The 18,631-nt window shown below is 35.6% G+C and overlaps 1 protein-coding gene across 3 annotated transcripts in view; it reads right to left on the minus strand.

The window, feature by feature from the left end:
• AGPS (alkylglycerone phosphate synthase) overlaps nt 1-18,631 on the minus strand; it is a 280,454-nt gene that overhangs the window by 155,335 nt on the left and 106,488 nt on the right. For all 3 annotated transcript variants that reach the window (XR_003793973.1, XR_003793974.1, XM_029225507.1), the window contains exons 18-19: nt 9,474-9,573; nt 7,141-7,198 (exon numbers count right to left, since the gene is read on the minus strand). Coding sequence is in view for 1 of the 3 variants with exons in the window: in XM_029225507.1 (XP_029081340.1) it covers nt 7,141-7,198; nt 9,474-9,573 (158 nt within the window). In the remaining 2 variants the exon portion in view is untranslated. The remainder of the gene's footprint in view (nt 1-7,140; nt 7,199-9,473; nt 9,574-18,631) is intronic.

The raw sequence follows: 18,631 nt of genomic DNA on the forward strand, positions 1-18,631 counted from the left end.
TAGATCAATCTAGGGAGAATTGACATCTTTATACCATGTCGTTTTCTACCAATCCATGAACACATCTCTCCATTTATTTAGGTCTTTGATTTTTTTCATCAGCATTGTTATTTTCAGAACACAGATCCTGTATATATTTTATTAGATTTATGCATAGGCATGTACATATTTTGTTAATTTAAATGTCTAATTTGGAGCATATGTAAATGGTACTTGCATTTTAAATCTCAGTTTCTTATGCTTGTTGTTAATATATAGAAATGCAATTGATCTTGGTGTGTGCTCTTGTATTCTGCGATCTTGCTGATCTTGTTCTAGTAGATTTTTTAGGGTGGGGGGCAGATTTTCTACAAAGACAATCATGTCATCTATAAACAGGAATAGTTTCATTCATCCTTTCCAATCTGTATGTCTTTTATTTCACACTATAGGTTTTTAACAAAGCTGATCTTTTGCTCATTATTTTGAGTAGTTTCTTTTTACTTTTAAAGTTCCTGATACTATTGGATTATGTTAAGACCACAAAAACTGTTAAGAGCAGCTACCCCATAATTATTCTCTGAACAATAGGAAATAATTTTGGTTAGGTAAAGACATCAATATTTAAACTAAGACTGGTTATATTTAATCAAGGTTTTTAACTTCCTGACAAGGCCTTAGGTATAATTTTAGCAGATGAACAACTTAAAAACTTAAGTCGTAAATTGAAATTTAAATATATGGCTGACATAAACGCTGCTGTTTAAACTGACCAGCTCGTCAGTTACAAAAACAAGCACTATGAAGATTAAGTTAAGCAGGCTTTATATTTCCTATAGCCTCCAGTTCCAGACTACATCTGTTTTCTTTGATACACAAAACCAGAGTTAAAATAGCTCCATTTATCACAGCATGATTGTAGGCAGACAAACCAGCCTGTCTGTTTCCAGATAGTGAAAGCAACTGTTATTAATCACAATTACAGGCCAAACCCTCTAAGAGAAACTTCATCAATACTCTCCCAACCCCCAGCCCTTCTACTTTTGAACTCAAAAATGGTACTGAGAATGTCATGATACTGCCTGAAGGTCAGTAACTAAAGATGCTCCTATGAGGTTGCCTTGAGTTTTAAGTTCAGGATGCAAATTAAGGAAAATCTTTTCTACACATATAAAAAGCAATCTTTTGAGAGCTCTATTATTAACTTTAGAAGGATAATTAAACCCATTCTATTTAAAATTTATATGGGAAGATTTCTGCTTTATGAAACTATACTGAATAGCACAGGATATTTGAAATTTACAAATTAGATGATTAACTTTAAGCAGAGAAGCATGTATGAAAACAGACATTTTTTATAGCAAATTTTGTTACCAATTATTCTGCTCTTTCATACAGATTGTAACAGAGCCTCCTATAGGGTGAGACTAACTGCAGGTTATGGATGAAAATGTTAAGACAATTGTTGAATTATATTCCTTGAATATATGGGTCTTTTTCAAATAAACTATAACCCTTGCTTCAATGGTTAGAGTAGGGGGTTAAGAATACAAACCAGAGTTTCACTTGGTGCTGTCTACTGCTTTTATTTTTTTAGAAGACTACTGTTTCTTAAGCACCTACTATATGCAGGACACTTCTGATGCTTTACATACATTATCACACTTAAGTGTTACAATAATCTGAGGTAGGTACTATTCCCATTTTGCAGATGAGAAAACTGCAGCTCAGAGAAGTTATTTCCCTAAGGTCACACAGGTAGTTAAGTGCAAAGCCAAGAGTCAAATACAGATTTGATTCCAAAGCCTATGTTTTTTCCCCTCTGTTTGTAAGCCTCTCAAATTTGCATTTGTTTTAAGATAAAGGCTTAAATGGAATCTTACATATATAATACATCTACGGAAGAACACCAAAATGGCTGGTGTTGGGCAGTTGTAGTGAAAGGCACATTATTTTACCCTACTTTTCCACAGAATAACTGACTCTGCTAATACACATTCTCAGAAATATTATGGAATAAACTGAGCCTTTTCATGATTAAACATGACCCTATATTCAAACAAGGCCTGATTATTAAACGTTTGAAGCTAAATTAGCAAGGAGACTAATGCCATTCTAACATGAAAAATTCAGAGATGTTTGAGAATTTGCAAAATTGCCCCAAATTCTGTGAGCGCTTGGGCACTTAACTACACACGTAACATATTCATTGAGCATCTACTTCTATGTAGAACAGCCAGTCACTGTTCTAGGGACTGGGGAACACAGTGCCGGACAAGATACAGTCAGTAACCTCATTGAACTTATTCGAATGAGGAACACATAAACTATACAAGAGAATAGGGAAGACGCCTCTAAGAAGGAGACATTTTTATCAGAGATCTTCATGATGGGAAAGTGAGCCATGCAAATATCTGGGGGGGAAAAAACAAGAGAAGGAACATCAGGAAGAGACGGAATAAATAGCAAACGCCTTGAAGGGGGGGAAGAGGGTTGATATGCCTGAGAAATAGCAAGGACACTACTGCTAGAGGGAAAAAGTAGTAAGAGATGAAGACAGAGAGATAAAACACACAATGTATATCCTTGAAGAACCTAATAAGGACTTTGGATTTTATTCTGAATGTGAGGAGAAAATACTGAGTTTTAAAAAGATTACTTGGGCAGCAAGAGAGATGACAGCAGGGGAACAGGAGTGAAGGTGGACAGACCAATTAAGAGGCTGCAATTGTCCCAGCAGGAAAAAACAGTGATTTGAACTAGGGTGGTGGTGGTGATCCCTTCTGGTATTTGGGAGTCATCAGCATAAGGATGGTGTTTTAAGTCCTGGGACTGAAGTAATCATTGACGGAGTGAGGAAACACGGAGGAACGAACTGGCTCTGGGCTGAGCCCTGGAGCACGCCAGTGTTTATAAAGCGGTTTAGAAGACAACCTAGCGAAGGGAAAGCATCTTCATTTTACCAGCACATACGAAATATATTTTGTATTCAGGCTTACCTAGTTTTTTTTCTAAGCCATAGAGGAATCCAAGTGGTTCAGAATTTGTTTACACACAGTCATATTTTTGACTGCATGAAAATAAAAAATATGAGAAATGTGATAGAAATAAAAGATTCCTATTTAAATGAGGCAGAACCTCTCAATAAATTAATATGCAATCAAACCTTGCTACATTCAAGTTCAAGTTAATAATTTCTAAAATTAAATTATTTCTTCAACCTTGGAGTCTTCAACAAAAAAAGGCTTATAAGCCTAGAACCTGAAAATGCACATAAATTATACAAGGAGTTTTATTGTAACATGATCTGACCTGCATTTATTTTATTACCTGATACTGCTGACATGTTAGAAACCTATAATCAGGAAGTATAAAAACAACCAGAAAGTCAAACTGACTTACGTGCAAGAACTGAGAAAACAATGAAATAGCTATGACGAGGAAATTAAAATGTTCATTCATTTCTGTTTTAACATCTAAAGCAGGACAAGCAACTAACTTAGTGTCAAAATTAAAGAAACAGGTTTTATATTTTAAAAGAGAAAGACTAATGTTTAGTATTTCTTCTCATATACTTTTAAATGCATGTGCCTCTTTTCAAAGGCTTTCAATTTCAATCTTTTTAGCTTTTGGCCTATTTTCACTATTACGTTCTTAAGTCAGAGGACAAGGACCCTGAAGCAGGATGAACTGAGTTCAAACTCAAATTCTGGCACTAACAACTATTGCTGATACTTTGAAGTTACTGTACACTCAGAGGCTTAATATATCTTCATCTGAAAGACAGGAACAATATCTACTCCACAGCATCTTGATCAGGATTAAAGGAGACTGTCATGCAGAGCACCTAGCAAATATTTACAGCTTTATAAATGTTAATTCCTTTCCCTATTTTATCTTCCTTCTCTTTGATGTTTTAACATCTATAGCATTTACATGTTTATTAAAGTCACCTTTTGAGTGCTTTTCAAAGAAAATGGGAGACTCTTATCTTGGTTAAAATATGATGATATCATAAACCTACCAGTTTTGATCAGCAGCCTTTTGAAATGCTATAATATTTTACTTTACTGGACTGTAAGATCCTTCAAGGGAAGGACTACCATTCTTTGAAATCCTATTGCCTAGTGGACCAGTAATATTTATAATGTGGAAAACATATTATACAACAATACTAAAAAGCGTTAGGGGGCTTCCCTGGTGGCGCAGTGGTTGAGAGTCTGCCTGCCGATGCAGGGGATGCAGGTTTATGCCCCGGTCCGGGAAGATCCCACATGCCGCGGAGCGGCTGGGCCCGTGAGCCATGGCCGCTGAGCCTGCGCATCGCCTGTGCTCCGCAACGGGAGAGGCCACAACAGTGAGAGGCCCGCGTACCGCAAAAAAAAAAAAAAAGGCATTAGGCATACCTGGTATCAAAAATATCCCAGGAGCTATTTATATTTTTTGCTTTGGAATCAAGAATTGAATAATCATGATCTTTTGGTTAATTAAGGTTTATATCTTTTCAACTATTCTTTAATTTCTATTTGTTTACTGAATAATAAAACAGATTATTAACCACAGCTTTCACAAATAAAGTCTTAGTCTCAAATAAATTTGTACTAGAATTACTTAACTCTTTATTATTTTAAATTTGTGTGTATTTTTTTTTTCCTGTAATGACAGCTTCACACATACATTATTTCAAGTATGTTTATGTAGGTTATGTTAGAGCCTGCTAAGAAGCTCTCAGTGTCTGGGGTGTACCTGAATAAGTATTGTCAACACTTCTGCCATACTAAACTTTCAGCATCTCACATATAGACACTATTGGTGGGACCTGAATATCCTCATAGATCCTAAAGGAGTAAAGTGTCATTAGCAAGAAAAAAAAGCGTTGGTTTGGCTTTCCTCCACAATGTTGCAGGTCATTTGGTCATTTCCATAACTTCTGTAGAATTTATCTCACTGTAAAGCTTAAGTAAACGAAGAACATCCTCTCACAATTAAGGAAATTAGTTCATATAACCCAGTTATCTAAATAACAATTAAGCCTCTATTTCTTTCTATATAGTACAAGATTTGGCTATTCTTACCCTCTTGCAGAATCACATCTCTCTCATATTTACTATCACAAACATAGCTCCTACAGTTCCTGACCTTAAAGGAAAAAGTGCACTTGTTGGCTGCTGACATGTACCAAAAGGCAAAGTTGTTGGCTATGGAAAGGAAAATTCTTTTTTTCTTCAAATAATTAATTATAGCTAAATTATTCTGTTTCCTCCCTCCATGAAATCAATTTAGAATGAAGAACATATTACTTAATGATATTATGTAATTTTACAAGTATACTTGTAAATTACATAGTAATATAGTGGCATCCTAAAATAAAATATACAAAAAAGATTTAAAATAAAGTATATAGCTTTCTGAACATTTTAAAGGAAGGTGCTAAAATTCTAAGCACCTTTATGAAATACCTCATGTTTACAGTTCCAAAATTAGGTTTAGACTTTTAGATTAATTAAAAGTTTTTAATTTCACTTGAGACGTTTCTAATATCCAGTTTCTTCCCTTCTTCATTTTTGTCGTTCTAGCATTCATTAGAATCTCCATCAAAAGGTAATAAACAGGAAAAGGACGAAAAGGACAAATTCATTCACTTTAATGCTTATCAGTCAGCTAAGTTAGAAATTTATTTGTGGAGGTTAAGAAAAAGCAGAGGGAATGCAAAAGATTAAATTGATACAATGATGCTGGGAATTGTCTATTTCATTCATCCACATTAGCAATCTTCTCCAGGCCTGCCTGCAATAATGTCATATGAACACAGATCCTCCACAGCCCACTCTGTTTTCTACCAAAATTCTTTCAATCATCCTACAAACATGTATGGAGGGCTGACTGGGGCCAAGCACTGTTCTAGGTGCTGGTACACAGAAATGAAACAGAAGTCCCTGTCCTTATGGATCCTACTTACCAGTAGGAGGAGATAGCTAATCTCAAGAAGTATAAATATATAGCATGTTAGATAATGCTAAATGCTATGATGGAAAATCAAACAGGGAAACAGGGATATGGAGAATCCAGAATAGGAGTATAAGCTGAAATTTTTAAATTCAGTGGTCATTTATCTTCATGCACTTCCCTAAAAAAATTTTTTTAATTAAAAAAATCTACACATATATTTTCTAGGCACCAATTTATATTGAGGGATATATTAAAAACACTGGTAGATATGTCTAGGTAGATATAACATAGGTAGATATATCATAATTTTTATTACTGATGTGATCAACTCTCCAATAAAAATACTACAATGATCAAAAAGAAAGACTAAAACAGCGTTAAAATCTTGAAAAGAAGATTTTTTCATATCCCGCCTTGATTAATTTGCTGAATTTTGGGTGGGCAGAACAACAGCTATTCAATATATAGTACAACTGACTTTAGCTACATTCCAATAGTGGATGAAAAACATTTAGGTAGGGCTTCCCTGGTGGTGCAGTGGTTGGGAGTCTGCCTGCCAGTGCAGGGGACATGGGTTCGGGCCCTGGCCTGGGAGCATCCCACATGCCACAGAGCAGCTGAGCCTGTGTGCCACAACTGCTGAGCCTGCGCTCTGGAGCCCGCGAGCCACAACTACTGAGCCCGCGTGCCACAACTACTGAAGCCCACGCCCCTGGGGCCCGTGCTCCCCAATAGGAGAGGCCACTGCAATGGGAGGCCTGCACACCACAATGAAGAGCAGCCCCCGCTTGCTGCAACTGAAGAGAGCCTGCGCACAGCAACGAAGACCCAGCGCAGCCAAAAATAAAAATAAATAAAATAAATAAATTTATTTAAAAAAACAAAAAACATTTAGGTAGGTTCTTTTTCCCCCTTTAAAAATTTTTGCTCTAATGGTCAAATACCTCCCAGGCTTGCTGGGCTATCTTGGGTGACATGAAGTTCCTGAGAACTCAGAAGGCTGTCTAGGTTCTGTTATCTAGGCAGGCTTGTCAAATCAAGCTTCTGTCAGTTACTACCACAGCACAGGCAACCTCAGTGACAGACATAACAACTTCAAAGAGAGGCCTAGTGCTCTCAAATTACTCATATTATGACTCCCCCTAGCACTGTATCAAACCAAATATTTTAAACAGTAGGAATATTAGAAATTCTACCCCCAAAAAAGAATACCTCCGTGGTGATGCGACAGGCTCCCTCCATTAGCGAGGATTTCTTCTCTAGCAGCTGCCTGTATTTGGAAACAAAACAACAAATAGATCACTTTGAGGTGAAAGAGTAAGACCCAACTCCCAAAGGAGATACATACTTTCTGGGTTAAATAATAAAAGAGAAGCCTAATTTTCCTTTCTCTTAGGTTAACTGTATTTAAAGAGCAATTAAAATATGCAGCCTAGCTTTATAAGTTTTTTTCTAGTGAATAGTCGCAGTGTCTACAATTGTTACATCAAGATTCTAGAAAAGAAAAAGAAGGCAAAATGACCAATCCATCAGCACTAAATGATTAATAACAATAAAAAAATAAGTTTTGTGAGGAGTCCGGTCCTACTCTGAAGTAAACATCTCACTATACCAACAAACATTAATTGACTGTATATGGTATGTCCAGAAAAGTACTAAGCAATTTACCTGGAATTACTCAGTTATTTTCACTAAAGCCTTATGGAATAATTTCAATTACTCCTATTTCACAGATAAAGAAAATGCGGCTTGGATGGTTAAATTACTCACCTAATATCATACAGTGGGCATAGGACTCAAGATTACTTACAAAGCTATCAGGGATTAATGGTAAAAACCCTTATGGAGAACATTTCTTAGGTCAATGCCTTGGGACAAATTACTTCTCAGGCTTATGGATATCTAAGTGTGAAAAAAAACACCTTGTTTTATCCTCTTAACATGTTAGGCTCCAACTAGGCTCCTTAAAGAGCAATAAGGTTAGAAAGATAAACACTTAAAGCAATGTATAGAATGACTGAAGTACAGGGTGAAAGAAGGGTTACAGAAACTGGAATTACATTCAATTCATGAGTATATAACAGATATGAGGTAAAATCCCTACAGTGCCTTGAACCTCCTAGAATTACTTGGGTGTGTATAAACCATCAGAGTTAGGCCACAGTAGAAGAGGCCCTCCCTTCAGGAAGGACAGATGGACCACATCTCATTGCAAAGTAATTTATAAGAACCCTCATCACTGAGAATTTAGAGTTTTTCAAATGAATCATACATATGCTAGCCCTACTCGAAGAGACTATGTCTTCTAACAAATTATTTTATGTAAAGCAATAACTACTTGAAACCAGCAGCACTTAGAGAATGGCTGTTTGGCTTGGGAAAGAAGGAACACTTTCATTTTTGTAGTACTATGGGGAAGGGGCCTTCGGGTAGCCAGAGGGCAACACCAAAACTGTTGTGGCCTCTCCCATTGCAGAGCACAGGCTCCGGACACACAGGCTTAGCGGCCATGGCTCACGGGCCCAGCCGCTCCGCGGCATGTGGGATCTTCCCGGACCGGGGCACGAACCCGTGTCCCCTGCATCGGCAGGCAGACTCTCAACCACTGCGCCACCAGGGAAGCGCAGGACTCAAACTTTTGAGGATGATGGTTATGTTCATTATTTTGATTGGGGTTACAATTTCACAGGTGCATACATAGGTCAAAACCCATGAAACCGTACATATTATGTGCAGTTTACTATATCTCAATTATACTTCAGAAAAGCTGTTGTTGTTTTTTTTTTTTAAAAAAGGAGGCATAAGAGGGAGCCAACCATACCCTGTGGTTTGGGTCTAAAAGTGTGCCACTGAAAATCACCTTGTGGTACTACCTTTGGCAGGCAGGCAACAGAGTTAACACTAGGACACCTGAGGTTTTATTTTTAACAAACCCCAGTCTCCTCCTGCTTCCTCCACAGTCTAGTCTGTTTCTTCAACTCTAGGCATACTTGTCATCAGAAATATTGACTATCAAACAGAAGGCATTGTAAAAATTAGACGCTTAAGGTCATTTAAGAAATGTGATAGAAGCTGCTGGCAAATGAACCTCAAAGGCCTACATATAACTTAAGCAAACAAAAAAATTATAAACCTAGAATTAGGAAATTACAGCAACATAGGCCAAGAGCTTTAGAGCCGCTGACCTCAAAAGCAGTCACCATATGGAGCTGGCTGGGCTGCTGAAGTGATATCAAGGGTCCATATAGTCTTCTGTTATTTAATTTAATCAGGTATTATGTACTATAAGTAATATCCAAAGAATCACAGGCAACAGAATATTAATTTTAGAATATTAATTGTAATATGTATAGGGAACATGAATTTTAGACTTCTAATTCAGTATTCAATCCAGTGTAAAAATTATGTTTCTCATTTCTATGGGCTATCAACCAGGTAAACCCCAAGTTATTAAAGACAGTCAAACTAAAATTCATAAATTGATAGTAAAGTTTACTTAAATTAATAAAAGAATGTAAGAGCTATATTCATGTATGCAAAATTACCTCGGTTTGTTCAAACACAGTCAGTGGGTCACTGATTCCCCTGTAGTTAAAGGCAAAGTAGAAATAGATACATGCACCTGCATCATAAGTCTGAGTCACCCTAAAAAACAAACAGACAAAATCCCCCACAAGGCTTTTAAGTGAAATCAGATTTAACATCTAGAAACTTAAAGACAAGATTGTTTGAATGATTTGCTTAAGCCATAATCTCATTCTCTACCCACCCTCTTACTCCGTGGATGGAAAATAGATTTGCTGGATAAAGGATATCTAAGAACTACTTGTACTATTTTTATAACTTTTTTGGTAAGTCTGGACTATTACCCCCAAAATTTTTTTTAATTTTAAGACAATGTAAATATTTCTCCAACTGGCCTGAAATAAACAAAATTCCACTTCCTCAGAAGGGATTTTGTTTCTTCTTTTTTAACAAAGTATACTGCAGTTATAGACAGCCCTAAAACAGACTACATGGAACTTGGTGATCCATTATAAGTCTTCTAAGCTTCCTCAAAGTTAACAGAATACATATGAGAACTTAAAACTAGAAAACAAGAAAAATGTTCAAATACCAAAAATGATCAGACTGGGTAAAACACAGCACCTTCACCAAGTTCACATTATTAGTAACAACTTTGAAAACAAATTGAATGACATGGCCTTAAGAGAGTATCTCCGAAGGTTTTACACTCTAGGTCCCATATGTGTGCATGTTGTATATGCAGTATTTGCAAAAGGTATCAGGAATGTTAGATTAATAAATCATATACATGATATATATCTGGGCGTTCAAAATGTAATTAGGTGAAGCATTTAAAAGGGAGCCAAGGTAATCACAGTCAAATCTCTGAATGCAATTTACAAAGGTTCCCACATAGAATTTAATTTAACAGAAAGAGCAAATACAGAGGAAATACTTTTTTTTACTATACAATACAAACAGAATCTAATCCAAAATTTTAATGGCCTTTTAGGCCAAATGTTAGGTGCCTCAGAACAGAAGAAATGAACTGTTTAACAATGCTACTGTCAATTTGCCAGCTGTGTTTTTCTTCTAGTGTTAATTCACCCATAAAAAGATCCCTTGAATGTTTACATTTTAACTACCAGATTTACAAAGTTTAAGAAAAATTGGAAAACCATGTTAACTGCAAGGGCACTATCACTATGAATAACCAAATTTAAATAAATTTAAAGGATACATGAATGAAATGAGTTTACAGCAATTAGTAAAATATACATTACTCATATGAGAATCATTAATATCAATAAATAGAAAATATAACTAAATATTAATAGAACATTGCCACCTTCCAACAAATCCAGGAGCTATATTACACAATTCAGTTTTCAGTAGATAAGGAGGCTTCTAAAATTACAACAAAGCTTGAGTGATCAGCATCTCAAACAAAGTAGAAATAACGTTTTTTGGAAAACCTTAATCTTGGGCCATTTCAGAAAGTGACAGAACTAATACCTTTTAATAGATCAATTCTATCATTTAAGACACTTAAACACTAATGTCTTCCAAAATCATCTGGACAAGAGAAAGTGTGGCTGCCAAAGTCATTATATTATTCTTTAATTTCTAAAAAATTTTTGTGCTATATACTTTTTGGAGTACTGTACTTATGTTAGACTCACTGGCTAGGAAGTCCTTCCCACAAAACTTCCTCAGAAAATTTAGGGTTAGAATTCCTATTCCAATATACAAAGTACCTTTTAAAAGACAGAAATGAAATAAATGAACTTAATAAATGCATCCTACAGCTGAATTCTTTTCCTTGGGATCTCTGATTTCAATGAGATCTATAACTATTTTAAATTAATTTCAGAATAGCTTTTTTAAAAAAAACTGGTTTAAAAATTACATCTCACACATTCAACATTTATACTCAACACAGAATAATCTCCTTAGTCACCGTTAATCAAATCAAACTACAGTTAAGCATTAATCAAGTATATGCTATAAAAACTATATTTAAAACTCCTATTTAGCAAAATCATTCAATTAACTTAGACTTTGCACATTCTAAACTTTGGTTTTATAAGATGATCACAGAAGCTGAGCATTAGGCTTTTATCAGAAAATCCTTCTTAAAAAAACAGCTATGTAATAAATGACATATCAATTCAGAACATGTATACCAATTCTATCTACCTGCAATACAATACATAATGAAGATCCTTAGGCCTTATAAGTAAGTACCTTCTAAAGAACCAAGACTTAAGTATTGTTACAGAAGGTGTCCTAAGGCAGAATATTTTACTTCCCGATAACTTTCAGTAAGTAGTGGTTTATCACAATGGTATTTTCATAATGAAGGGGGAGAAGTCTCAAGGGTGCTGAATAGAGAGGTAGGGCAGAAGAAGGAAGACAGGATAATATCTGTTAAGCTGTCACTTGACAAAGCAAAAGAATAAAAAAATCCTCAACTACACAGAAATAGATTCTATTACTTTAAATGTTTCAGATTTTACTATTAACAAATGACTTTTGGATTATTGGGCCTGTCTGTTTTCAGTTTATAATAATAAGAGGCTTGACAGACCAGATTGTCAAGAGAAGAACTAAGTATCAACTTAGGTGATAATATAAATAAATACACTTTTTTTTTTCTTGCGGTTTAAGAACTTTAAGATAAAAGGTTCATTTTTAAAGATATGTCCAAATTAAAAAAAAAAAAAAGAATAGGTACATTTTTACTCCTTTAATTTGGAAAGCTTCTCTCCAAGATCAGTCACTAAGCTACCAGTAGCATTACCATGTTATAAGTTTTTTATTAAACAGAACAAGGCCCCTTTTTCCCCTCCTTCAGATATATCGAATGCCCAGCCAATAATCTCTAAAATCCACATTTTAAGCCTTTACATTCTACCCCAAATATACTTGTTCTAAAAGATGTTAATACACACACTTGACTTAGTGCTTCCTAAAATGTTCTTCAAACCATGTCTCTCCCACAAAGAAGCATAAAAGACTATTTCAAGGATACTCTTCTGATTGACGTGAACAGTTACGGTATAAAAAAGATGCTTTCCTCACATCTCATGTAAGAATTTTGTTGTCGTACCCAGCAAAAGCACAATCTAACATTCACAGAAAGATAGACAAGATGAAAAGGCAGAGGGCTATGTACCAGATGAAGGAACAAGATAAAACCCCAGAAAAACAACTGAATGAAGTGGAGATAGGCAACCTTCCAGAAAAAGGCTTCAGAATAATGATAGTGAAGATGAACCAGGACCTCAGAAAAAGAATGGAGACAAAGATCGAGAAGATGCAAGAAATGTTTAACACAGACCAAGAAGAATTAAAGAACAAACAAACAGAGATGAACAATACAATAACTGAAATGAAAACTACACTAGAAGGAATCAATAGCAGAATAACTGAGGCAGAAGAACGGATAAGTGACCTGGAAGACAGAATGGTGGAAATCACTGCTGCGGAACAGACTAAAGAAAAAAGAACGAAAAGATATGAAGACAGCCTAAGAGACCTCTGGGACAACATTAAACACAACAACATTTGCATTATAGGGGTCCCAGAAGGAGAAGAGAGAGAGAAAGGACCAGATAAAATACTTGAAGTGATTATAGTCGAAAACATTCCTAACATGGGAAAGGAAATAGCCACCAAGGTCCAGGAAGCGCAGAGAGTCCCATACAGGATAAAACCAAGGAGAAACACGCCGAGACACACAGTAATCAAATTGGCAAAAATTAAAGACAAAGAAAAGGTATTGAAAGCAGCAAGGGAAAAACGACAAATAACATACAAGGGAACTCCCATAAGGTTAACAAATGATTTCTCAGCAGAAACTCTACAAGCCAGAAGGGAGTAGTATGATATACTTAAAGTGATGAAAGGGAAGAACCTACAACAAATATTACTTTACCGGCAAGGATCTCATTCAGATTCGATGGAGAAATCAAAAGCTTTACAGACAAGCAAAAGCTAAGAGAATTCAGCACCATCAAACCAGCTCTACAACAAATGCTAAAGGAACTTCTCTAAGCGGGATACACAAGAGAAGGAAAGGACCTACAAAAACCCAAAACAATTAAGAATATGGTGACAGGAATATACATATCGATAATTACCTTAAACGTAAATGGATTAAATGCTCCAACCAAAAGACACAGGCTTGCTGAAAGGATACAAAAATAAGACCCATCTATATGCTGTCTACAAGAGACCCACTTCAGACCTAGAGACACATACAGACTGAAAGTGAGGGGATGGAAAAAGATATTCCATGAAAATGGAAATCAAAAGAAAGCTGGAGTAGCAATACTCATATCAGATAAAATAGACTTTAAAAATAAGGAATGTTACAGGAGACAAGGAAGGACACTACATAATGATCAAGAGATCAATCCAAGAAGAAGATATAACAATTATAAATATACATGCACCCAACATAGAAGCATCTCAATACATAGGGCAACTGCTAACAGCTCTAAAAGAGGAAACTGACAGTAGCACAATAATAGTGGGGGACTTTAACACCTCACTTACACCAACGGACAAATCATCCAAAATGAAAATAAATAAGGAAACAGAAGCTTTAAATGACACAACAGACCAGATAGATTTAATTGATATTTATAGGACATCCCATACCAAAACTGCAGATTACACTTCCTTCTCAAGTGCGCACAGAACATTCTCCAGGATAGATCACATCTTGGGTCACAAATCAAGCCTCAGTAAATTTAAGAAAGTTGAAATCATATCAAGCATGTTTTCTGACAACAACGCTATGAGATTAGAGATCAATTACAGGGAAAAAAAACATAAAAAACACAAAACAAATGGAGGCTAAACTATACATTACTAAATAAGCAAGAGATCACTGAAGAAATCAAAGAGGAAATCAAAAAATACCTATAGACAAATGACAATGAAAAGACGATGATCCAAAACCTATGGGATGCAGCAAAAGCAGTTCTAAGAGGGAAATTTATAGCTATACAAGGCTACCTCAAGAAACAAGAAAAATCTCAAATAAACATTCTAAACTTACACCTAAAGGAACGAGAGAAAGAAGAACAAACAAAATCCAAAGTTAGCAGAAGACATCATAAAGATCAAAGCAGAAATAAATGAAATAGAAACAAAGACGACAATAGCAAAGATCAATAAAACTAAAAGCTGATTCCTTGAGAAGATCAACAAAATTGATGAACCATTAGCCAGACTCATCAAGAAAAAGAGGGAGAGCACTCAAATTAATAAAATTAGAAATGAAAAAGGAGAAGTTACAACAGACACCGCAGAAATACATAGCATCCTAAGAGACTACTACAAGCAACTCTATGCAAATAAAATGGACAACCTGGAAGAAATGGACAAATTCTTAGAGAGGTATAACCTTCCAAGACTGAACCAGGAAGAAATAGAAAATATGAACACACCGATCACAAGTAATGAAATTGAAACTGTGATTAAAAATCTTCTGGTCCAGGACCAGAAGGCTTCACTGGTGAATTCTAACAAACATTTAGAGAAGAGCTAACACCCATCCTTCTCAAACTCTTCCAAAAAATTGCAGAGGAAGGAACACTCCCAAAGTCATTCTATGAGGCCACTGTCACCCATGATACCAAAACCAGACAAAGATACTACAAAAAAAGACAATTACAGACCAGTATCACTGATGAATATATATGCAAAAATCCTCAACAAAATACTAGCAAACAGAATCCACCAACACATTAAAGGGATCATACACAATGATCAAGTGGGATTTATCCCAGGGATGCAAGGATTCTTCAATATATGCAAATCAATCAATGTGATATACCATATTAACAAACTGAAGAATAAAAACCATATGATCATCTTAATAGACACAGAAAAAGCTTTTGACAAAATTCAACACCCATTTATGATAAAAACTCTCTAGAAAGTGGGCACAGAGGGAACCTACCTCAACATGATAAAGGCCATATACGACAAACCCACAGCAAACATCATTCTCAATGGTGAAAAACTGAAAGCATTTCCTCTAAGATCAGGAACAAGACAAGGATGTCCACTCTCACCACTATTATTCAACACAGTTTTTGAAGTCCTAGCCACAGCAATCAGAGAAGAAAAAGAAATAAAAGGCATACAAATCGGAAAAGAAGAAGTAAAACTGTCACTGTTTGCAGATGACATGATACTATACACACAGAGAATCCTAAAGCTGTCATCAGAAAACTACTGGAGCTAATCAATGAACTTGGTTAAGTTGCAGGATACAAAATTAATGCACAGAAATCTCTTGCATTCCTATACAGTAATGATGAAAAATCTGAAAGAGAAATTAAGGAAACACTCCCATTTACTACTGCAACAAAAAGAATAAAATACCTAGGAATAAACCTACCTAGGGAGACAAAAGACCTGTATGCAGAAAACTATAAGACACTGATGAAAGAAATTAAAGATGATACCAACAGATGGAGAGATATACCATGTTCTTGGATTGGAAGAATCAATATTGTGAAAATGACTATACTACCCAAAGCAATCTACAGATTCAGTGTAATCCCTATCAAATTACCAATAGCATTTTTTGTGGAACTAGAACAAAAATTCTTAAAATTTGTATGGAGACACAAAAGACCCCGAAGAGCCAAAGCAGTCTTGAGGGAAAAAAAACAGAGCTGGAGGAATCAGACTCCCCGATTTAAGACTATACTACAAAGCTACAGTAATCAAGACAATATGGTACTGGCACAAAAACAGAAATATAGATCAATGGAACAGGATAGAAATCCGGAGATAAACCCAGGCACCTATGGTCAACTAATCTATGACAAAGGAGGCAAGGATATACAATGGAGAAAAGACAGTCTCTTCAATAAGTGGGGCTGGGAAAACTGGACAGCTACATGTAAAAGAATGAAATTAGAACACTCCCTAACACCATACACAAAAATAAATTCAAAATGGATTAGAGACCTAATTGTAAGACTGGACACTATAAAACTCTTAGAGGAAAACATAGGAAGAAGTCTGTTTGAGATAAATCACAGCAAGATGTTTTTTGATCCACCTCCTAATGAATAATGGAAGAGTAATGGAAATAAAAACAAAATAAACAAATGGGACCTAATGAAACGTAAAAGCTTTTGCACAGCAAAGGAAACCATAAACAAGACGAAAAGACAACCCTCAGAATGGGAGAAAATATTTGCAAATGAATCAATGGACAAAGGATTAATCTCCAATATATATAAACAGCTCATGCAGCTCAATATTAAAAAAACAAATAACCCAGTCCAAAAATGGGCAGAAGACCTAAATAGACATTTCTCCAAAGAAGACATACAGATGGCCAAGAGGCACATGAAGAGCTGCTCAACATCACTAATTATTAGAGAAATGCAAATCAAAACTACAATGAGGTATCACCTCACACCAGTTAGAATGGGCATCATCAGAAAATCTACAAACAACAAATGCTGGAGAGGGTGTGGAGTAAAGGGAACCCTCTTGTACTGTTGGTGGGAATGTAAATTGACACAGCCACTATGGAGAACAGTATGGAGGTTCCTTCAAAAACTAAAAATAAAATTACCCTATGATCCAGCAATCCCACTACTGGGCATATACCCAGAGAAAACCATAATTTAAAAAGACACATGCACCCCAATGTTCACTGCAGTACTATTTACAATAGCCAGGTCATGGAAGCAACCTAAATGCCCATCGACAGACGAACGGATAAAGAAGATGTGGTACATATACACAATGGAATATTACTCAGCCATAAGAAGGAACGAAATTGGGTCATTTGTTGAGATGCGGATGGATTAGAGACTGTCATTCGGAGTGAAGTCAGAAAGAGAAAAACAAGTACCGTATATTAATGCATATATGTGGAACCTAGACAAATGGTACAGATGAACCGGTTTGCAGGGCAGAAACTGAGACACAGATGTACAGAACAAACGTATGGATACCAAGGGAGGAAAGACTCAGATGTAGAGAACAAACATATGGACACCAAAGGGGGGTGGTGGTGTGATGAACTGGGCGATTGGGATTGACATGCATACACTGATGTGTATAAAATTGATGACTAATAAGAACCTGCTATATAAAACAATAAATAAAATTTAAAAATGAAAAAAAATAATATTCACTATTTAAAAGAAAAAGGAAAAAGAAAGCACAATCTAGCAAATTTTAAAAGGTATCTGTCCCTATGGGGCAACAAGTAGAATTAAGAAACATAATATGGTAATAGGAAAGTACAAGATGGGAGAATGTAAAAAAATGGGGAAAAAATCACAGAAGAGATTCCAGTTTAAAGAGTACGTAAGTATTTCTAGTCTTGCAAAGCAAATATACAGAAATTATCATGCTCTGTCAACATATCAAGAGGGCCTAACAATTGAATGCCTTCATGAGAATTTGTCATTAAGGAAGAAAAACAAATATCCAAATTTTCCATACTAATACTAGTATGGATTGTCTACCTCAACCTTCATATAACTACGTCACAATAATACATACGATGCCATTTATATAGCCCTTTATATGCTTTCTCATTTCATTCTTACAACAGTCCCTTCAAGGAGATATATTACCACTACTTTACTAATGATAAACTTAGAGCTCCAAGAGATTAAATTCCTAATAAATAGCAGAACAGTGCTTTCACTCTTTAGACACACGCAACGTTACAAAATAAAGAAATTTAAAAACTAAGCAGGAAGTTGCCATGGTGATGCAGTAGCAGGAAGGCCCAGATCTGCCTTCCTAGGCTGATATCAAGTGGTTCCAGGCTAATCAAAAGAACAATCACCATGAATAGAAATATACAGAAATGCTGTTGTGCTGAAGCACAACTGCTGTTTCAGAGTCCAGCACTTAACAATAAAGATACTACGTTAATTCGAAAATTACCTAACTTTTATTCATGCTTATATTGTAAGTTTTTTGTTTGTTTCTAAATATTGGAGTTATATCCCTGAAAACCACACACACAGAGAAAAAAAGAGAAGCAGTTATATAATACAGAATGTTCAATAAATTTTAAAGTGCTAGATTAGTACTGTATCATTTACTTTAAGGTTCCCCTTCTCATGATCTGTCCTAATTTCCCTTTATTCTCTATTCTAATTAATTCGATAACTTTTGTAGAGAAGTC

This window comes from Monodon monoceros, unplaced genomic scaffold (genome assembly GCF_005190385.1).
Source record: "Monodon monoceros isolate NGI ecotype Baffin Bay Population unplaced genomic scaffold, NGI_Narwhal_1 Super_Scaffold_16, whole genome shotgun sequence".
Taxonomy (NCBI): Eukaryota; Metazoa; Chordata; class Mammalia; order Artiodactyla; family Monodontidae; genus Monodon; species Monodon monoceros.